At 39.9% G+C, this 24,058-nt stretch overlaps 1 protein-coding gene across 1 annotated transcript in view; it reads right to left on the reverse strand.

Annotated features, from left to right (window-relative positions):
• Nucleotides 1–24,058, reverse strand: part of svep1 (sushi, von Willebrand factor type A, EGF and pentraxin domain containing 1) — a 176,588-nt gene that overhangs the window by 120,387 nt on the left and 32,143 nt on the right. The window contains exon 3 of the mRNA XM_048620145.1: nucleotides 20,187–20,363. Coding sequence (XP_048476102.1) covers nucleotides 20,187–20,363 — 177 coding nt within the window. The remainder of the gene's footprint in view (nucleotides 1–20,186; nucleotides 20,364–24,058) is intronic.

Raw genomic sequence — 24,058 nt, forward strand, 5'->3', positions numbered from 1 at the left:
TGGTGGGTGGTGTTTCCATGTATGATGGTAGTATCCATGTCAATGATCTGACATGTCTTGCAGAGGTTGCCGTGGCAGGGTTGTGTGGTGTTGTGGTCGATATTGTCCTGAAGGCTGGGTAGTTTACTGCGAATGATAGTGAATTTAAGGTTTAGCTGTTGTTTGAAGATGAGAAGTGGAGACGTAGGGATGATCTTGACGAGATATTCAGTCATTGATGACATGTTAAAGGCTGCAAAGAACATGGCGTAATCTCTCCACTCCAGGGAAGTACTGGACAATAAAAGGTACTCTATCCATGCAACAGATCATAGGGGTTTAATACCCCTTTGCTGTTCTGATGTTCCAATGTATCAATGCATTTTAAAATTAATCTTTCATTTGTGCAGCAAGCAAGTTTGCTTTCTTTTAATCCCCCCACTGAACTTGAGATATCTTTAGGTCTTTTTGTGGGCTGTTCATGTAAATAAATAGAAGGTTTGAACTGCTCTCCTTGAAAGATACTGCTAGCATCCAGTGCAAGGTATACCATAGCCAAATATATGTGTAGACACTAACATACCAGTGTATAAACAGTGTTACTTGACAGTGTTACACTAAAGTTTCTCAGTTCAGCCATTACTCAGCTAAAATGGAACTTATGCCTGTTTGCGCAGCTTGATTTATTGTAAATGTTTCTTGATTTGTGTTTACTTTTGACCAGTTCCATACTTAAGTGCAAGAATTTTAAGTTGTTACTGTCAAGTAATGTTTATTTGGAAGACTAACATGAGCGTCATTCCTGCCTGACAGATAATACAGGATGTGATCATTAAACTCACCAGAAATGAAATGCTTTTAAATAGACAGCAACCAGCTTTCCAATGACACTCACCGACAGGACAATAAGGGAGATGTAATAAGCATATTGAACATATAGTGAAGGAGACCGTTTTGCCCATCAAACCTGCTGCTGACTCTTTGAGAAAGTTGTCCAGTTATTCCCCTCTCCACTTCTCTATTCTCAGTAACCTGCACATTGCCCCCCTTCAATTCTTTGTCCAATTCTCTTTTGAAATTTGAATCTGCTTCCATTACCCTTTGAGAGAGTTTATTCCAGATCATAACAACATGCTTTGTAGGCAATTCTCCTCCTCTGGCACTTTAGCCAAACATCTTCAATCTGTTTCCTTTGCTTGCTGGTCCTCCTACTACAGGAAACAGTTTGTCCTGATCTACTCAATTAAAACTCTTCAGAAGTGGCCAAATCATTTTAACAGGGAGTTAAATGGATGCTTGAAGCTGAGGAACTTACAAGGTTACGGGACATGGCATTATTGCTTTCTCAAATAGCCCGCAAAGGCACAATAGGCCAAATGGTCTCTTTCTCTGATTTCTATACTCTACAATAATTTTGAACACCTCTATTCAGTCTCTCCTCAACCTTCTCTGTTCTAAGGAAAAAAGAAACAACCCCAGATTCTTCAGGTATTCTATGTTGCCTGGCAAAGTTTGGCCTGATTTTTTTATTCACAGCTTGGAAAGCAGAGTTAAAAGAATCCAAGCTCTACGAACCCAACACATGACACTATCTAAACCTCAGATAACAAGGTGTAGAGCTGGATGAACACAGCAGGCCAAGCAGCATCAGAGGAGCAGGAAAGCTGACGTTTCGGGTCTGGACCCTTCTTCAGAAATCCAGGGTCCAGACCCGAAACATCAACTTTCCTGCTCGGCCTACTGTGTTCATCCAGCTCTACACCTTGTTATCTCAGATTCTCCAGCATCGGCAGTTCCTACTATCTCTCACTATCTAAACCTCTATCTGATTTGAAAAGCTTCATTTTTTTGCTTTCAGATCCCTCCATGGCTTCATCCTTTGCAATTTCTCTAATGTCCTACAACTGTATGATCCTTCAAAATCTCTGCATTCCTGTAATTCTGGCTGCTTGCACATCCCTGATTTTCAATGTCCTACCATTGGTAACTATGCCTTCAGCTGCCAAAACCTTGAGTTCTAGAATTCATCTATTAAACCTTTCCAACGCTCTCTCTCCCTCTCCTCTTTAAAAATCCTCTTTCAATCTTATTTAACCAAACTTTTGATCCCAATATGTCTTTATATTGAATATGTTACCTCTACGCATACTTCCCATGCATATAGCAGTTATTTCTCCAATCTGGCATAAGTAATTTTTGATCATAGAATGATCTTTCGGTTTGTGGAACAATGTTTGAATGCCTAAGCACAAATGTGTCAATGAGATAATATATACCTGAAGCATAAAACATCACATAGCAGCAACAAAAATTGTTTTCCTTCTCTAAATGTATTCTCTACATTTCTGCTCTTAAAATACAGTACTAAAATGATCCTCGAGTCTGCTCAAAAATTTCCAGTCAACTGGTGTTTCTTAGCAGTAGATTTATTGTCTAGAGAGGTTACAAGTTATTACCTGTCTCTGTGTTTTGTGCCCCAATTTTGCAATTTTGCCCCTTTTGTTAGGGAGACTGCCAATGTTGTTAGCATATTGTTATACTGTAATTGGATCCTCCTTCCTTCAGCGCCATTATAATCCTTAGGTTTACACCTCCCAGCTCCATACTGCAAAGAAATATTTAATACTCTGCTTTCAAGATTCTCTAAGTTTTACAAACCGTTTCCCTTTGGTCCCAAACCATGGTACCTTGATTTGGATCAAGAATCTGAATGCAAAGCAGCTGCAGGATGGTCAAAGAAGCATGCTGAATAAATATTGGATGATATAAATATCCACGTTCTGTAGCAAATAGACAGGAATGTAGGATAAGTAGATTTAATAACAAACTATAGTTTAATGTCGTATGTCACTTCGCTAGGCTAATACCTAGAATGGAAAGGTTGTCTGATGAAGAAAGGTTAGACAAGGCTGTGTATTTGATGGAGTTTAGAAGAGTAAGAGCTGACTTGACTGAAACACATAACATCCTGAGGGGCCTTGAAGAATGGGCGAGAAGAGATATTTTCTCCTATGGGAGAATCTAGAACTGGGGGTGACTGCTTAAAAATAAAGGGTTACACATTAATGAGAATGATGAGGAGCATATTTTCTCACAGATGATCATGACTCTTTGAAACTCTCCTCAAAAGGTAGTGAAAGTTGAGGCCTTGAATATTTTTAAGGCAGATATGGATAAGCAGTGGGGAGAAAGATTACCATAGGCAGGTGGGAATATAGAGTAATAATTGAATTATTGAACAACGGTGCAGGCTTGAAGGCAGAGTGGTTTAAACCTGCTCCTAAATTGTACGTTCATATGCATGTTTGAATATTCATTGCACATAGAGCAATGTTCAATTGATGTGGTCAGAATCATAAATTACATTTTAATGCTGCTCTCTATCATACTTCGTAACCTTCTCCAGCCCTATAGCTGTGCCAGATCCTTGTGCACCTCCAACTCTGGCCTCATTACACATTCTCAGGTTTGGTTGTCCCTTCCATCACACTTCCATTTGCAGTTGTGCCTTAGCTTCCTGGACTGAAATGTTTAAAATTTTCTCCCTAAACCTTGCTGTCTTTCTCCTCGTTTGTCACTTCCTTTAAGGTATTACTCAAATCTTACTTCTTTGACAAATGTTTGATTCTAAGTGGCAATGTGTCTCATGATGCTTCCACGACACGTTGCGATATTTGCTTCATTACATTAATTTATTTGTTCATGGGATGTGAAAATGTATTTATTGCCTGACCCTAGTGCCCCAGAGAAGGTAGTGGTGAGCCACCTTCTTGAACCATAACAGTGTTCTTAATAGTGCTGTTAGGAAGGCACTATTTAAATGTAATTTAATGATATTTAGATCCTGCAATATGACTGCCTTGGTCATAAAGTTGCATTATTTTCTACCATCATAATTTTGAAGTAATATTCATGCTATTCAGAATGTTAGCTCCCTCATTTCACAATATCCCAGGAATCCAAGACAAAACACACAATCCTGCCGTCTAAATGGATTGGGAACATCTGGCGGAAGTTGTACTATGGTTTAATGGTTTTGCAGCCAAGGGCAAAAGCCAGACATTTTCAGTAAATTTGCTGAAGTAGAAGCACACGATCTAAAAGTGATTAGGGAATAGAAAATATTAGCACAGTTGAACATGGTTTGTAACCTTTTGAATGCTGGATCAACTCAAAGCACTAACACAAATAGAATACTGTACCTCCACACTTACACCAACCTCCTGTTGGGTTTTACTGCCATCCCAGTGCTTGGGACAATATGTATTTTAGGACGTATTTGAACAGCAAACATCTTGATTACAAGGCATTTATAACTGAAATGATGCACATTTGCATTCACAAAGTTTTCAGTTACTTCTGAAATATCTGTGCTGCATCAAATTTATCCATCCAAAGTGCTGCCTAACTAAAAGTGATGTTAATAAAACTCTGACTATTTCATGAACATAAGAAATAAGATCAGAAATACACAATAAGGTTTCTACTACTCTGTTCAATAAGGTAATATCTGATTCTAAATTTCAGCTCTACTTTCCTGTCATATTCCCATATCTCTTGATTCTCTTCACGCCCAAACATCTATCAATTGCAGTCTTAAATATACTCAACAACTGATCATCCACAGATCTCTGGGCTAGTGAATTCCAATCTCTCACAAACCTTTGAGCAAAGAAAATTCTCCTCACTCTTCACAGTCCTAATTGATCATCCCCTCATCCTTAGACAGTGATTCTTCGGTCTAGAGCCTCCAGCCTCTCAGCTTGTGCCCATTCAAATGCTTTAAGAATTTTGCACATTTTAATGAGAACGCTTCTCATTCTTCTAAACTCCAGAGAGGAATAAAGGCTCATATTTGACTCATCCTCTCAGGCCCAATCTATCACTGCACTCTCTTTTCCACCCAATCGAACTATATCATTCCACAAACTGCACATGCCACCCCAGGTGAGGTCTCACCAGAGTTCCATGTAATTGCAGTAAGGCTTCCTTACTGTCACACTACAAGCTCTTGGATAGCGACAGGAATGTATTCTGAAGAAGATATTTAAATTCTTGTAGGCTAATTCAATCTTTATGGTTTTCTTAGTATTTTGCTTGTATACTTCTATATAGTCATAATTACTAGAATAAATCTGACTACCAGTCATAGTCTAGTAGGCAGAAATGCAAGCTTCCACTATCAGTGTAAAAGAGTAATTTATTATCTTTAAGGCAAGCAGATCTCATCAGTGGCTTAGGAGAGTGGGGGGAAGCCTGGAACGTACTGTCACATGGAGTAGTTAAGGTGATTAGCATACATTAGGGGCATACTACACAAGTACATGAGGGGGAAAAGAGCAGAAAGATATGTTGTTAGTGTGAGCTGAAGTAGGGTGTGAGTAGAGTCACGTTAAATTACAGACAAGTTATACATAATGAGATCTCTCTCTACTATAAATTCGATCCCAGGATATGTGACTGATATTGAAACTATGTTTTGCTGGGATCAGAAGCAAAAACAGGCTAGAGACAGCTCAACCTTTAATACCAAAAATGGGAAATGCAATCTGTAGTGTCAGGAAACTTGCATCAGGCCATTCTACAAGTGATGATATTCCATTCTACCAGTCACAGCTCAGCTATTTCTGACATTTACTTTTACACCCCATCATTAGATTATTCTGCCTTACTCCATGTTCATTTTTTCCACCATCAATGCACAGTGGTAGCAGAGTGTATCATTTAAAAGATGTGCTGCAGCAACTCATTTAATGCTCCTTTAATAGCACCTTCCAAATGCAGATCTCCACCACCTAGAAGGACAAGGGCTGCAGATCCTTAGGAGCGCCATCCATTGTAGGTGCCCGTCCAAGTCACGCATCAGCCTGACATGGAACTGTGTTGCTGTTCCTACAGTGTTGCTGGATTGAAATCCTGAACTTCCCTCCCCAACAGCAATATGGGTCTATCTAGCAATAATTGCTGGCCCAGGCAGCAATCCCCACATCCAATGACTGAAAATAAGTCTAGCTGTTACATCATTAAGGGTAAATATTAGATTGGGGAGCTGGTATAGTTTTCATCTCTGTAAGTTCTCTATGGTCCTTTCTTTCAGGCCCTTTATATGTACTCAATTGCCATTACTTTACCATTAGTGATTACTTTTTACCTGACTGGGCACCATGCTGTGGTATTCACTCTCTAAAACCCTCTGCCTCTCATCCTTTCTTTCCTTTAAGACTTTTCCTAAAATTTGTCTCTTCAACCAAGCTCATGATTGCTTGCACCAAAACCATCTTCTGTGGCCCAGTTTCAATTTTGTTCTTGGTAATGCTGCAGTGATGCGCATTGAGACTTTCTTACAATATTGAAAGACCTATGTAAATACATGGTGTTGTTGTTCATCATTTTAAGTTCTAAACACCTATACTATTTCAATCGTTTGAGCACAGATGTAATTGTACCGATTCCATTTCTCAGTTTATGGAACCCGCAGAGATGTGAAGCTGTGATAATGACGTGGAGATGTCCATGCATGTGGCAAAATATTTTTGATTTATTTGGTGAAATGTACATGTTGGAGTATTACAGTAAGGTAGCCAAAAACCTAGGAATTCATTTTATTTTACTTGCTAATAGGACCTAACTTTCACTCACACCATGGTTTGGTTTTAAAAGTCTGGACCCACAAAGTAATAGGCATTGTACATTAAACAAATTCCTTGCAGGTGAAAAGAATTAAATTTGCTAGACATGTTTGCCTGGTTGGCTTTTCCAATTTATCCATTGAAATGAGATCAATTATAGGAAAGTGATGAAACCATAAAAATATCTCCACTGAAGAAAGACTTGCCTTCATGAATGAAATAAGCATTTCTTTAAGCTTACGGACTTTTAAAAATTCTTTAAATTGATAAGAAGATTGGTTCAAAAATTGTACATATTATTCCTCACCCCCTTTAACTGCCACGTATCACAATCTGGAAGTTCTCTGGAACCCAACAACAAATGAAATAAATTACAAATCCCTTCTGAATATGAGAAAGAGGTAGATTTTGCAGTTGGCCAGATAGGAACAAAAGAATAAGAGGAGGCTGTTCAGTTCCTCAAAACTGTCCCATCATTCAAAAAGAAAATCAATTGACATCAGTTTTGTCTTCTCAATGTGAAGAAGTGTGAATGGCTTTAACTTAACTTATGCCCCCTTGTTCTGAGCTCCACCCACCAGTGGAAATAGTTTCTCCCTGCATTACTACTATGGTTACAATATCACTTGTGACCTATACCTTGTGCAAAATATATCCCAAACTATCAGCACATCAGTAATTTAAATTAACCAGCAACTGTGGCTATGAGAGCAAATTTGTGGCTGGAACTTGTGCATTGGGTCTTCTGCACCTTCTCATGCTGTCCCTTAGGATTGGCTTCCTTCACTCCAAAGTTGAAAGTCCTAGGTGATTAAATAATCCAACACTGGATCCACAAACCCTGCTAACGGTGGGGAAGATGGTGTTTGAATGGATGGGTGGCTGGCATGCTGGAGTTTTCACATGCTTCTTTCACTGTCTGCATCTGGCCTCCTTCAGGTCCTGCCAGAGATGCCCAGATTGGTTGGCATCTTCACAAATGCTTCTTCTCCAGTTTGGGCAGTCTTTGGCTAGAGGTTCCCACCAGTTTGCATTTCTTTGGGGCGGCATTGAGGATGCCTTGAAGTATTTCCTCTACCTTCCTGCTCGCTATTTGCTGTAATAAAGCTTGGAGTGGACAGCCTGTTCTGCAAGATTTGTGTCAGGCATGCAGATGATGTGGCCCACCCAATGCAGCTGATTAGCAGTCGCTTGAGATTGGGATTTTTTGATTTTGATTTGACTTGATTTATTATTGTCTCAGTAAAACATTTTGTTTTGCGTGCAGTACAAGCAGATCATACCATACAAAGTGCATTAGGGTAATAGAACAGAGCGAAGAATACAATATTACAGCTGCAGAGAAGGTGCACAAAGAACAAGATCAAGAGAGAACACTGATGTTGGAATGCTTATCCTGCCAGCAGATTTGCAGCATTTTGCCAGAACATCACTGGTGATATTTCTCGAGGGCTTTGAGGTGTCTCTTGTACGTTGTTCATGTCTCTACTGATCAGAGGCTGGTGATACTACATCCCTGTTGAGAATGTGGTGAGTACCTGACTCCTCAGTCCCCGAAGGCTGTCCACCATCCACAAGGCTGACTGTGATGGAAGACTGGATGGATGGGTGCAATTCCAGCAACAGTCTAGAAGCTCAACACCATCCTGGACAAAGCAGACCGCTTAATTAACACCGTATCCACCACCTTAAATGGGAGGGCTTGTGGCACACTGGCTAATAAGCTTGATTTTGACGCATACGCTCCAGGTTCAAGACCTACCCCAGGGGGCCAAGGAAGTTACTTTCATTATGAAGCCATTATGAGTTGAGTATCAACCTGCAAATTGCTTCAACACAAACCAATAGCAGGTAGTAAGAGCTGGAACGATTCCTGGTATGTCATGTGATGGAAATCCATAGGTCCAAGCTACAACATCCATGGAAAATGTATGTTGCCACAGCAACTTAGACTCCCATGTGACTCGTAACACACCAGCACCACATTAAACATTCACTCCTCCTTCACAAGTGCATAATGGTAATAATGTGCATTATCTACAAGATACACTGCAGCAACTCATCAAAGCTCCTGTGGTAGCACCTTCCAAAGCCCTCTGACGTATTCCATGAAAATAATTTTTTTAGAAAAGTACATCCCCAAGAGAGGAAAGGTATAGCTTCATTACAGATTCTGTGTATTTCTTCATAGCTGAGCTATATGATTAAGCTGTGCACCAATACCTTGAAGGACATTCTCCGGGAAACTTGTTTATCTTACTTAAATGATTGAAACACATATAACTGACAGGTTAACTTGCGAGAAACAATACTTCATTGTCTGTATCACACTTAGGGACATCCTGTGGTCATAAAAGACACCAATACTGTTTATCTAGAAATCCTTTCACATGGAATTAAATCATTGATGCTTTATAAGTATAGGCATGTGCAACAGCAGTAGCAGCTCAGGATACCCTGCAATGGTTATTGCAGACCCTCTACTTGACTACGTCAAGCAGTATTACATTGAAAAGCCCAGCTGTGACCCCTTGAATACAGTAAAATTGGTGGGCCAATATCTGTGTAATCCTGGAAGGATCTAACAGTTGCTTAAACCCTCAGTCCTTCAGTAACTGCAAACATGAATTGGCAGATCACTCTGCTGTAGAAGTCAGTTAGAACTTGCCTGAACCTGCATCACCTCAGGCATTCTACTTTCTGAACTGGCTGGATTCATTGGGATTTTAAGTTAGATTGTCTCCTTCCACTTAAAGACTATGTGAAATCATCAGATTGGGTGGAGCTTAATGCAACTTCGACACAAACTCTTTCAGAACCATTACCATATACAACTATGGCACAGATTTTTCACTGGCCAAACGGTCGTTATTCCAGTGTTAGATGATGGGTGTGACTGGGGACCCTGGGGAATGCCTTCATAGCCGACTATGAAGGAAATGCATGGGAAATTAATAATCCTACTGAGCAATTCATCTGCACTTGGAGACTCTGTAAGTCTCCGTTTAAATCAAAGAATCCCTTCTTTTCTATGAAACCAGAAAGCTCTTTATTTCTGAGAGGAGATTCCAAATAAGCTCTTTCAGAAACGTGGAGCCAAAGCTCTATTTTGACAGTTCTCTCATGTGGTGCAGAAAATAAAACAGAAGAGATAGAACCCTTATATTATAGCGGTCTTGTCAGTCCTCAATTCTACTGCAGTCAGCTGCCAAGTTACACGACAGACATTCAAGTATTGGGGGTATTGTAGAAATGGCTCATGATATTAGCCCCTGAAACTAATGACCTGAGTCAAAATGTAAATATAGGAGCAGGGGTAGTCCAATTTGTCCCTCAAGCCTGCCCCACCCTTCATAATATGATGGCTGGCTATTTACTCCAACTCTGCTACCCCACTTTACCCTAAATCCCTCAATTCCTTAATGAGAAAGACACTGCAGAAACCTAGAAAGGAAATGTCCGTGGTGATTTAAGCAAAGCATATGATTGTTAAGGTTACATGAAATGTTAAAATTGAGGGCTACTTCAAATGAAAATAACAGCATATAGGACTACTGAGGATATAAGCCACAGAAACAATCCATTCAGCTCATCCTTTCCATGCTGTGTTTGTCCATCCTCCCAAATTCCTGATTCTAAATCTATCATCATAACCAAAAAAAAAGAACTGCAGATGCTGTAAATCAGAAACACAAACAGAAATTGATGGAAAAGCTCAGCAGGTCTGGCAGCATCCGTGGAGAGAAAGCAGAGTTAACGTTTCGGGTCGAATGACCCATCCTCAGAACAGTTCATAACCACCTATTCCATATTTTCTGTCTGGCTTGCCCTGGAAGAATTCTAAAAAAAATTCACTTCAACCATTCCATTGGATATCAAGGTCCATATTCCACAAATCTTTGAGTGAAAAAGTATCTTCTGTAAGATGCTTCAAACATCTCATTAATAAAAAAGAATATGGGGGAGGAATTAACTACTATCACTAAAGAAGTAGTATTAGACAAACTAATGGGGCTTAAGGTAGATATGTCTCATGGCCCTAATAGCACGCATTCTAGGATTCTACCAGAGCTATTGGATATGTTAGTTGTAATTTTCCAAAAATCGTTGGATGCTGGAGAGGATTGGAAAACTGCCAATGTAACACTTTTTCAAAAAAGGAAGGTGTCAAAATGCAGGTATCAGTAGGTTGATTAACCTAACATCTATTGTTGGACAAGTATTGGAATCAATTGTTAAGAAAGTAACAGCAGAGCATTTGGAAAATCAAAATCTATCACACAGAGTCAGCATGGCTTCATAAAATTGAAGTTTATAAGAGCTTTTCGAGGAAGTCTCAACCAAAGTGGATCGAGGGGAACCAGGAGATGTGTTGTATTTGGACTTCCAGAAGGCATTCGACAAGGTACTTCTCAAAAGGTTAAGTCATAAGACAAGAGCCCACAGCGTTAGAGGTATTGTACTGGTATACGTAGAAAATTGGCTCCTGGGCAGGAAACAGTGAGTGGGGATAAGGGGTTTCTTTATCAGGTTGGCAAGCCATGAGCAGGGATCATCCACAGGGATCAACTGTTTATAATATATATTAATGACTTGGAGGAAAGAAGTCATTGTACTGTAACCAAAATTGCAGAAGACACCAAATGTAGGTTGAAAGGCAGGTTGCGACAGGGATACAAATTATTAACAGTGAGCTACTAAATAGGTTTAGTAAGTGGGCAAAATGTTGGCAAATGGAGTATAATGTTATGAAGAGGTGGTTAAAGGTTGAACCCTTCTGGTAATTAAACTGAAACACCAGCTCCAATCTGTTATGGCGGGAGTAGAGGTTCCTTTCTAATAATTGAACCCAAAACACTCAGGGAAGCATGTCTTGCCCCTCACAATCAGTTAAGAGTTAAATGAAAAGAATCCCTGATATTCACTTTATAAGTAACAAGTAACAATTTATTTATTTAACCCTTACTGTGAACAAATTAACAGAATGACTAACAAACCGAACAATTCCCCCCTAACTACTAACTATTCCATAACTAAACTAAATTCTACTGGTAAGCTGTTCTAATAAACACAGGTACCACTTATATAAATCCAAGCAATAAGAAAACAATAAATTAAAACTTAGTCTCTCTTAGTTCACATAGAATGTGTCTTCTGGAATGCTTTGACTTCTCCATTGTCTTTCAAGTCTTTCTTCTGCTGATCCTGCTGTCAGGGATGTTTTCTCTGCAATTTCATCTGTGAGGACTCTTAGCTAGAAGAACCATGGTACCTTTTCACCTTTTTTAAAGAGAGCATAGTGATTTCGTTTTGAAAGCTAGGTATTTATTCCTCAGGTGGTAGGTTTGCTCTCGCTCCTTCAGATGGCAGTTGGATCTCTGCCAATTTTCCAAATGCCCTTTTTTTTATACCCTTGGCAACCATGATCCTATTGAATGTCAGAGTAGGCTCAAGGCACCCAGTCGCCTACTCCTGTTCCTATTTCTTCTGGTCTTGTGAAGCATATAAGATCCTAAGGGGACCTGACCGGGTGGATGTCAAAAGGATGTTTCCTCTCGTGAGAGAATCTAGAACTTGGTTTCATAGTTTAAAAGGGATTGCCCATTTAAAAAGAGATGCGGAAGTTTTCTTTTCTCTAACAGTGTTGAGAGTCTTCAGAATTCCATTCCTCAAAAGGCAGTTGATACAGAATCCTTAACATTTTTTAAGGCGGAGATAGATAGCTTCTTGATTACCAAGCAGATGAAAGATTATAGAGATTATACAGAAATGTACAGGTGAGGTTAAAATCAGATCTTATTGAATGGTGGACAGGTTTGAAAGGCTGAATGACCTACTCTTGTTCATATACATAACAAAAATAGAAGATTCTGATCGATGTAGGTTGGAAATAGTTCAGCTCCTGGCACTGATCCCTGTGGCACATTGTTAGATACATCTTGCCAATCTAAAAAGACCAAATTATGACTACGCCCTGTTTCCTGTTAGGTAATTAATCCTTTCTCCATGCCAGTATGTTATTTGCTACACTATGAGCTTTTAATTTGGACGGGCACTTTTGATGTGGCACCTTGTCAAATGCCATCTGGAAATCCAAGTTCATTGCATCCACACTTTCCTTTCTATCCATATTACTTGGTATCATTTGACTCTGTCTGATTGCACTGAGATTTTCTCAGTGCCCTGCTACAAACTCAAAAATAAATTCCAGTGTTTTCCCTATTACATGAATATTATAAGAAGGATACTATCCAATTAAGTGAAGACCGATGTTTGAAATCTCATTTCCAAACTCATAAATCATGAGCAGGATAGATATAATGGCTCCTGGTCTGGCAAAGTTGCAATTATTAAATTCTCATCCTTACTTTCAAATCCCTCCAGGGCCTCTCTACTCATCCTTTTCTGCCCAATTTTTGGGCAGCCGTCTGGGATCTGTGCAACATGTTCTGGCCTTTTGGATAGCCTACATTTTTTATCATATCCCTCCTGGTGGCCAGCCCTTCAGCTGCTTGGGCTCCAAGCTCTGGAATTCCATTCCTTAATCCTGACCTCTTCTCTACATGATCTTTCCTGTCCTGTCAGGGACTTTTGAAAACCTCATTTTGAACAAACTTTTGGTATTCTTCAGTGGCTTAGAGTAAAATTACTTTCTGATAACCCAGCTCCTGGGCAGGCGCCCTGGAAGTTGTTGTCATTCATCTGTCAGTTTGAAGATATTCTAATATATATCATTTAGTCTTGAATTGCATGTTTCTAGGTATGGCCAGAATTCACAGAAACACAATCCTTTTGAAAGTCATGTTTATTTTTGAAGTCTGCCCTGAAAACTGTGATGGCTGGATTTAAAAGCCTGAAGGCTTTTGTTTCATCAGAACAGGACTAGGCCACATAGCCCCTTGTGTCTGTCTACTACTGCAGAATGGAAGTGGCAAATGGACAAGACAGCTGAAAACAATAAACAGCAGAAATGTTTACATGTCAAAACTGATGCAGTAATGTGTACCTAAAGATTTATAGCTTCCAGGCATTATCCCCAAATAAAAAAGACTCTGCCAGATCTTACATTGAGTGCTAGGTTCCAGTTAAATACTACGATAACAAGTTGTAACAGTGAAAGTCCAAGCAGCGGATTAGTGAAAGACATTTACACCAATAGGAAGACGAGGAATGGTCAATGCTAATTGTTATTGACCCAGAGAGAATTCACCTCATTTTGAAGCCACCAGAAATATCCACTAACTGTTAAAATGTTCACTCCTTCACTCTTCGCAATCCTAAATTGGATATTCATTGCTGGTGGATGTTCACATCTCTGAATCAAAATGGCTTGAAGTGAATAGAGCTAATTCGAGATATGACTTTAAACCATATCTTAAGCAGAACCCTGCATATTGATGAGATGTGAGACCTCACTGTGTCACCTCTGTAACTGCAATACAGTTGGCATAGATCTTCGACGCTCCTGCTTGATTATACAACTGGAATAGCTTGCAGGTTAGGAGTGGGATGGGACAGAGTTAGATGCTGGAGATGATCATTGTGGAGCTCAGGGATCATAAGATCAGATCAGGACAAGAGCAACAGCCAGAGCTGAGGTGAAACACCGACCCATCTGGTCTGAGCCATGTCCCTGCTGGGAGTGAGGGCATGGGTCAAGAAGAGTATGGGCAGTGGGTTGGGCAATAGAGGTGTCTGGAGGTCAGGCATCCACTAGAAAGCCTGGTATGAATGGAGTTTCTATCCTTTTAAACATGGGAAAAAGATCTCAAATTGAAAGGAGCCAGAGACAGCAAACCCGTTGGCAATGAATGTACTTTCATGGATGAACTGGAAATGGAACACTGAGTTGTTCCAACTGCAATGAACCTTTACAGTATGACAGGCATTTTCAGAAGGACTAGCAGCCACTAGGTCGAGAATAGTTTTGAAACAGATTCATTAGGAACTCTTGAGTTTCCTCCAATTTCCATATAGCCCAGGGTGGCCTCACCATCAATATGACAGTTGTTTGAAGTCCCAACATAACATCTGCCACAAGTCACATTCCACCTTACCAGTCGCTGAATCAGCAAAATGTTTTCACAGTGACTGTTTTGTTCATGGGTTTTTTTTTGCTATTTAGGGATTGGAGAAATTTATATTTTGAAAAGAGCCAGACAAAACCAAGCAAACAGAGAGATGTCTGGTTTATATCATGACGTCTCCACAATATAATTAATCCTCACAAATAATTGAAATGCCCTGGAGTTCAAACTGTGCTCCCAGTTTTACATATAGCATTATTACCTCATTAATAATCAAAGTGTAAAGTTGAAGTTTCAAATTATAACTTAAATGTGTTATTAATAATGTTTAACTATCAATCTTAATGAATCACCTATCCACAGCAGCAGCTAATGTAATATGAATTACCTGGTGAGTTAGTCATATTTTGATTGCATCTGGAGACTTAGAATTATAACAAAATATTTCAAAACTTCAATTTATTTGGCCATGCTTAGCATCTATTTTCTCTGAACAGATGGCACAATATTTACATAACTGTCTGAAGTCTATACGCAATAAATAAACCATGTTTAATCCCTCAGTAACCGATTGTCTCTACTGCACACCTACAGAAAACATTCCTTATTTAATATTGGTCACTGAGAAGTGGAAGATCTGCATTTATATCGCACTTTTCACAACCATAGGATGTCTCAAAGTGCTTTGCAGCCAATGAAGTTATGTTTTTGAATTGCAGTCATTGTTATAGTAATGTGATAATTGAATTTGAATTTAGAATTTCTTGTCATATGTGTTTTTACAAGAAACACACAGTGAAAAGTGTTATAAGTCGCCTTACCGTGGCGCCTGTAGATCTTGTTTTTTTGATGCTCGTTGATACATTAGTCCTGGCCAAACTCTTTTTCAAATGATATGGTCAGTAAGGAGCTTGCAGTCAAAAGTGAGACGAAGTGTGGATTTGGAAGTTGATCTATGTGGCAAGATGTAATAAGTATTTTTCATGCTTACATACAGATAAGAACTAGACTCTGATGTGGAAATAACAATCTTCAAGTGAGTTAAATAGCCCTGTAAAACCAAGCAGTCAGTAAGGGGTACATAGTCAGCAGACTACACCTAAGTCAGATGTAGACAGAGTATGGAATTACAAACTGATTCATGTGAGATACAGAGGTACTCCATTATTTAACTTCTTTAAAATCAGTCTCTGGAAGGAATTTTTCTTTCCTTGACTCTGAACTAGGAAAATGCAAGCTTCTATTGCATTACTTTAGCTGCGTAAATGATCAACTAATTTGTCCCGATGGCTGATTTACAATGCAGAGTGATGCCAGCAGCATAGATTCGATTCCCACACCGGTTAGGTTACCACGAAGGACTGTCTTTCTCAACCTCTCCCCTCACCTGTGGTGAGGTGTACCTCAGATTAAACAACCATTAGTCATCTCTCTCTAATGAGCAGTTGTTATGGTCCAGTGGGATTATGGCAACTTTACCTTCACTGTTAAATATTTAGTAGTGTGTACCAGTAAGAGCAAAAAGTATTGTTTACTTCAGGTTAACTCATAAATAAAGGAATGGTAGGGGTGCTCCAACAACAAGAATGCATGTTGTATGCATTGTGGGAATTCCAAAATGCTTCATGTGTCTTGAATTAATACTTGTGCAGGAAGAGCCATCAGATACAGCAGCTGGAGCCCCAGGTTTCAGAATTTAAGCAGCAGCTAATGTCACTGCAGTGTATCCGTGAGGCTGAGAGCTACGTAGAAAGCCCATTTATAGATGTGGTGACTCTGCAACTTAGGCTTTTGCGGGGATGGAGGGAATGGGTGACCACCAGGCAGTTATAGAGGGTCAAAAACAAAGTTGCTGGAAAAGCTCAGCAGGTCAGGCAGGATCAGTGAAGGAAAAAACAGAGTTAACGTTTTGGGTCCGGTGAACCTTCCTCAGAACAGGAAGGGTTCTGAGGAAGGGTCACCAGACCCGAAACATTAACTCTATTTTTTCCTTCACAGATGCTGCCAGACCTGCTGAGCTTTTCCAGCAACTTTGTTTTTGTTCCTGATTTACAGCATCCACAGTTCTTTCAGTTTTTATTTAGTCATAGAGGGTCAGGTAATGTAGAAGTCATCTATATGCATCCTCTTCGCCAACCAGTAAGCTGATGAGATGATGGTTTCGCTGGGGAATGCAACCAGTGCTAAGTCCATGGCACTATGGGACAGTCAACTTTGCAGAAAGTTAAAAGAAAGACTGCAAGAGCCTTAATCTTGTGATTTGATGGTTGGGGAGCAGATAGATGTTTATTTGGCCTCAGACTTGATTCTAGGATAGTGTAATTCCTCCCTGCTGCCAGATCAAGGATGCAACTGAGCAGCTGTAGTGGAAGGAGGATGAACAGCCAGCTATCGTGGTCCACATTGGAACAAACAACTTGGGTAGAAGAGGGATGTGGCCTTGCAGTCAAAATCTACGGAGCTAGGGAGAAAATTAACAAGCAGGATTCCAAAAGAAATCATCCAGCACTGTGTGTATGTGAGATAAGGAATAGCAGGATAAGACAGACAAATGTGTGGCTGGAAAATTGGTGCAGGAAGGGAGGGCTTTAGTTCCTAGGTAAATTGGGTCCAGCCCTGGAGAAGATGGGACCTGCATAGACTGGATGGATTACATCTGCACAGGACTGGGACGGAGTTCTTTGCAGTGCGGACGGGAGAGTTTAAGTAAGTTGGGCAGGGAAGTGGGGACCCACGAGTAGATTCGATCGGAACAAAAGCAAAAATTAAAATGGGAGCCAGAAAATTACTGGATGAGTCTGGTAGGCAAAGGAAACAAAGCTTGGAGAAAGTATTTGGCAGTGCTGAAGGGCATCTGCTTCAGTGAGTAGCAAGTAAAGTAGATCAGATGTGGGCACAAACAGAAATGTGACAGTATGATTTCAGAACTAATACAGAAATGTGGTTTAAAGCTCAAAATTAGGACAAAGCCAATTTTACTAAGCTGAGGTGCCATTTGGCATAAGTGGGCTGGAAACAGCTACTGAAGGTAAATCAGTATAGCAGCAGTGGGAGGCAAGAAAAGGGAGATTCAAGGGGTTCAGAATAAACATGCTCTCATAAAGATAAAGAATGAGATAGCCAGACTAGAGAACTCTGGAGGTCAAGGAGCATACAGGGTAGGATAAAGCAGAAAAGGAACACTCAGGTCTGACATCAAAAACACAACACATTGAATGCCAAAAGGACTATAAAAGTAAAGGGGTGAAATCGAAAAGAAAATTTGGAAAGTGACAGGAGGACACTAAAGAATATCGGCTAGTAAAATTAAGGTATATCCAAAAATTGTTTTATCAGGGCTTGAGGAGTAAAAGGATAACTGTGGAAAGAATAAGACCCATAAAAGACGAAATGTGTAGAGATTGAAAATGTTGGTACAGTTCTTAATGAAGACTTTGTGTTGGTATTCCCAAAAGATAGAATGGGGAGAGGCAATGCAGGCATTGCAATTGAGAGAGGAATGTGAAGCACTGGATGTGTTATACAAAGGTACAGAGGAAGTGTTAGTGGGATTAGCATCATTCAAAGTGCATAAATCATCATGGCTAGATGAAAAAGAAGCCAGCAAGGGAACAGTAGGAGGACAGAGCATTAATTTCCAATTATCACTGCATACAGATATGGTGCTGGTGGACTGAAGGACTACTATTGTTTTATCTTTGGAAGGAAGTGAGGCACAGATCAATTAATTGCAGGCCAGTTTAATACTGGAGAAAATATTGGAATCAATTCTGAGAGACTCGATAAACTGTTATTTACAAAAGTGTGTATCAATCAAGGGTAGTCAGCATGGATTTGTTAAGGGAAGATTGTACCTGATGAACTTGATTGAAGAAACAAGAAAGGACTGATAAGGATACTGCAGTTGATGTAGTCTATTTGGATTTTAGCAAGGCTTTGCAAGTTTCCATATGGTTAAAGCAAAACTCATGAGATCCAGGAGAATGTAGCAAGTTGGATACAAAAATGGGTCACTAGAAGACAACAAAGGTTAATTGTTGATTGGTGTTTTTTGTGACTGGTAGGTTTGAGTATGGTTCTGCAGGGTTCAGTATTGGTTCCCTGTATTTTTTGTGGTATATGTTAAACATTTGGAAGTAAGTGTTAGGAGCAAGAAGTTTGCAAATATCATAAAAATTGACTGCATGGCCTACAGTGAGGTGCTTATCAAACTGGTTCACTGTGTCATTCACTAATAGCCAGGGAATTAATGAGGGAAACAAATCTGCTATCCTTATCCATTCTATCATGGACGTGATTCCAGATGGATAGAAATGTGATTGACTCCTAACTGCCCTCTGAAATGGTCTAGCAAGCTACTTCATTATATGGAAAAAGATGCTAACCATTACCTTCTCACTGATAATTAGGAAAGAGCATGAAATATTCATGCTGCCAATTTGCACAGGCCATGAATGAATAATAAAAAGTATAATGGCTCAAAACTGCATTGAAATATACCTATCAAGCCCAGACAAAAGCTCCTCATCAATAGTTCAGATTTTAAAGATTGCAGTTTTGTATACAGTCCCACTAAAACCCTAATTTCTACATTCAATGCTAAACAAAAGAAAACTCTGGCAACTTGGAGAAGTGTGAGATGATGCATTTTTTGAGATCAATTAAGGCAAAGAATTTAGTGATGAATGGGAGAACATTGAGAGGCGTAGAATAAGTGAGGGGGCTCGAAATAAATGTCCACAGGTCCCTGAAGGGAGCAGGATAGGTCGATAAGGCGGCTACAAAGACATTTGGAAACCTTGCTTTATTATTGTTTTACAGAAATCAAGAGCAGGAGGTTATGCTGGAAATGTATATATCGTTCGTTAGGTTACAACTTCAGTACTGAGGGTAGTTCTGGTCACCTCATTATGGAAAGCATGTACTGGCACTATAGAAGGTACAACAGAGATTTAGGAGGATGTTGCTCGAACTGGAAAAATGCTACTATGAAGAATGATCGGATAGGTTGGAGTTATTCTCCTGGGAACAGAGAAACACATTAGTAATAATTGGCTAAGAAATGCAAAAAATGTTATAACGTGCCACTCAATCAGGATAGTGGGGCTTTACACAGCATTAGTTAAGATTCATTAGAATCAACGGTCATATCAAAAGACGATCAGAGAACTGGATACCGGTGCAACACAATGTGACCATTAGAATTTCACAGTATTCAACAGGATAGTAAAGAGATAGAATCCAGTGATTTATTGCTTTTGTGGTGTGTAGAATTTTACATTTTTTCTTCTACAATTTTAACACCCAAGTATTAATTGCTGCATGCCCTGGTGAATCCTTTCATTGACCTGTGTTGTTATCACTTCAGATCTGTGTAAATTTAAACCACAGTTGATTTTCCAAGAAATAATCACCTTATATACATGCTGAAGTGATTATTCCCAATGCTAGCTCTGTATTAGAAAAGATTTACATACAGTGTGTACATTCTGCCCTAGCTTCCCAAATCAATGGAAACGATTAGGAGCCATGAGGACTCAAACTCTCCTACCTGTGCACTCATGCTGCAATCCCTTGCCGTAGTAGCCTTTCTCGCAGATGCACTCATATTGGCCAGTGTTGGTGCCACACTTGCAGCTTGCCATTTCATCGCAGCAGTTCTGGCCCAGTTCACAGAGGAATGAACAGCGGGCTCGGTCTTCCTGGATGTAGTCACCAGAGGGAAGATCTATAAAGAAGAAACACATCTTTTTGGCAGCAGCGTCATTTATTCCAGTGATTTTTATTTTCCACAAAAAGAACTCTCTGCAGTGCTTTTCATGACCACAGTGCCCATGAGCATTGCTGACGTTGAAAATTCTATCTAATCTGGGGTGCAGTGCAGTGCAAAATGTACCATACTCTCACAGTGGCTCAGCGGCTGGCACTCCCACCTCTGAATCAAGGGTTGTATGGATTCCAGTCCCACTTTAGAGACTTAAGCACCAAATCTGGGTTGAAACTCTGAATACAGAACTGAGGGAGGTCTGTTCCGTCACGGGGGGAAGTTAGATGACAAGTTGAGGCACTGTATGCCACTTTTGATGGAAATAAAAGAGTGCCCAGCTCTTTACAGTGATGAAGTACTGTTGTTGTGAATAATTAGTTTCTAGTTCATGTGTTTTACAATATACCTTTCACTTTCAAGAATATAACATTAAGTTAAGGTTTAAAAGTTCAGAATAGAAGAGGGAAAGAGCTGTAAAAGAGCTTATTTAGCTGGAGATGTACAGATGTGAGGTCTACATTCATCCAGAGAGATTCATTTGTTTGGGACTTAGAGCTAAATTAGTTTAATAGCATTCAGTAAACAGTGAAATCCTGTTGTAACCTGAAATAACTGCACAGAGGCTGGTATCCCATCACCAAGTTACCCTTTATTTACATGTGCACTGTGCATGGGCTCTGACAAACTAGCTCAGAGCTAGTCCCTAGAGCGAGGAGGCTCTCAGAATCTCCTGTTTCTATCTGTTACCCAGGGCTCCCTGATTGGCCCAGGTTCACAACCCCAATTAAGGATCTCATAGTGGATGAGATCCACTTGGCCTTCGTTCCAATCACTACATAACCCAGTTACTTCATCAGCTCAAAAAATTATAAATAAGGGATAATCAACTTTAAAAAACACTAAATAACTGGGGGTGCCAGAAATCAGAAACAAAAGTTCTCAGAAAGGGTCACTGGACCCAAAACGTAAACTCTCATTTCTCTCCACAGATGCTGCCAGACCTGCTGAGCTTTTCCAGTAATTAACTTGAAGGTCAGTTTAAGGATTGCCTATACCATCTTGGATTGAGTTTATGATGTCCCTCGGGTTTGAATTTATCTCTGTGTTTGCTGGGAGAGTTTCTATTCGTAGTTGGACCTTGTGAGGCTTGCAACTTACTGAACCAAATGACAAACCTGCACCGTAAAAACAAAATAACCATTGTCCAAATTAAATGAGGACGAGACTTAATCCTAGTTTGAATCTTTTGTGGAAATAGAAGTCAGAAGCTTTCCTTGTTTGAAGAGAATGGGAGAATCTACAGTGGACCTCTCAGTGTCCTATTGCAAAAGAAAGTAAATTAATTCATCTAGGATTGAATCAGTAACCAGAGAAAGAGACTGAGACCTCGACATACCAGAGAAGACAAATGAAAGTTTTATATCTGAGAATAGCTGGAGCTGAGAAAATAAAACTCCAGAGGATTGTGCCATACTTACCGGTGGTCCCTATAGACATTATTGACTTTAGATTGACTTTTTTCTGAAGAAGGGTCTAGGCCTGAAACGTCAGCTTTCCTGCTCCTCTGATGCTGCTTGGCCTGCTGTGTTCATCCAGCTCTACACCTTGTTATCTTTAGATTGATGTATTTTATCAGAGAATGCTTAGGGGAATTAGGAAGTAAACCCTGTGCATAACATGTACAGTTATAAAGCATATCTTTTGGTATGTAAATGAAAGTTAAATCCAGTGGTTTAGTTCTATTGGTTAAGATTAGGTATTTTGATTTCACTTTCAATTGTAAATGATCCCTAATTGGATCATAACACCACTGTAATGTAGGAAAAAGCAGCAACTGATTTGTGCACAGCAAGCTCCCATATACAGCAATTTGATGATTGCCAATAATGTTGGTTAAAGAATAAATGTTCTGCATGAGTGCTTATACATCTCAGCCAACAGCACCTCTGACAGTGCAGCAGTCCCTCAGCTCCACATTAGGAGTACCTAAAGATTGTACTCAAATATTTGAGAAGCACTTGACATCCCAGCCCGCTTTGACTTAAAGGTGACAGCACTACTTCCTGAGCCACAACTTACAGCTGAAAGTGTTACACAGTGCTCCAGATCAGATAGGTAATTTGGGTCAAAAAGTTCCTGGACATTTAAATTGCTCAGTATTACAATCCAGCATGAATTATTTATACAAACTGACCGTTACACACTATACATCCCTGTGTTCTCAGTCACTGAGCTAGATTGATGGGGTGCATAATTACTTTAGTTGATAAAAGAGAAACATTGGCAAGATTTTTTTCATTTTGCAATCGTCAGGATAGGCACATGGGAAAAATGTGACATTTGGTATTCTTGTCTATGTCCTCATGAGGGCTCAATGAAAATATTCAGCAATGTGTCTCTCTTTACATCAAAACGGGAGTTCTGTATGAAATTAATTGTACAGAAAATGCAAAGGAGATTTATGAAACAATGCAGCATGAATGTTAAGAATTGAATGTGTGAATAAATTATAACAAGGCCTTTTTTTGTGGGGGGGGGGGGGGGTTACGCAAAACCATCTTTCCACTTCTAAATTTCATGACTTTAAATGCCATCTTAGGCATCCTTGGTCCTTGAAATCAATGTGTAGATGAGAATGATTTTAGCAATATGTGAATGTGAAGTGCTCAACCAGATCAGAAAAATCTGGTTCAAACATGAAGGAATTGGGCAGAAGCAACAATGTGTTTGAGATCCCTGGAGTGGGATTTGAACCTGCAATGTTCTGACCCAGCACTAAGAGTTCTACCCACTGAGCTTCGTCAAAAAGTACATTTTAAGGAGCATCTGAAAGGAGAAGTAGAGAGGGAGAGGGGTCTGCAAAGGAAATTCCAGCTGAAGGCAGAATTAGAATCAGGGTCTGGCAAAAGACCAGATTGGCAAGAATGAGGAGATTTCAGAGGGCACGGTAAAGTCACCATAGTCCTACAGGATCATTGAGCTGTTCTCTCATGACAGACAGAGAGAGATGACTGGTGGGGGTTTAACCTGAGGATCAGAGGGGAGGCTGAGAAGGAGAGTCCATCGTGGTAACCTCAGCCAATGTGGCAATTAAATCCACACTGTTAGCATCACTCTGCATCACAAATCAGTCATTCAGCCAACCGAGCTAACCAATCCCCTATGCTTTGCAGAGACAGCAGAGATCCTCCCATTGTACCCTTCTTGGGAGCAACAGAAAAGCCCCTAGTATGAAACAGGGGTATTTACCTCTGCAGCAATGGGGAACAAACAAAGGTGGATGTGCTCTCTTGACAGAGTGCCAAAGTGCAAGTCTGATTTTCCTGATCCCTCTCAGAACCACCTGGACAGTATCAGGGACATACTAGGGAGCTACCTCTTCTATGCTAATGACCTCCCCCTCACGGCTATCCCAGGGTTAAGGGTTGGAAGAGCATAAAAAAATAGAGTTCTGCCTAGTGTCAAGAATTTTTGCCCGCTTTGTTTTTAGAGGTAGATGCGCCATCCTCTGGTATATTCAGGAATAGCAAGCATCCCCATTACAGCATTTCAATAATACACTCATTTCAATAAATGGCAGACATTCAAAGTTCTCCCAGATTTTAGGATTTTATGGCCACATTAGAAAATTTATTAGAGGGACTCAGAAAGTTGGT

This window comes from Rhincodon typus, chromosome 3, assembly GCF_021869965.1.
Source record: "Rhincodon typus isolate 14 chromosome 3, sRhiTyp1.1, whole genome shotgun sequence".
In the NCBI taxonomy this organism is placed as follows: domain Eukaryota; kingdom Metazoa; phylum Chordata; class Chondrichthyes; order Orectolobiformes; family Rhincodontidae; genus Rhincodon; species Rhincodon typus.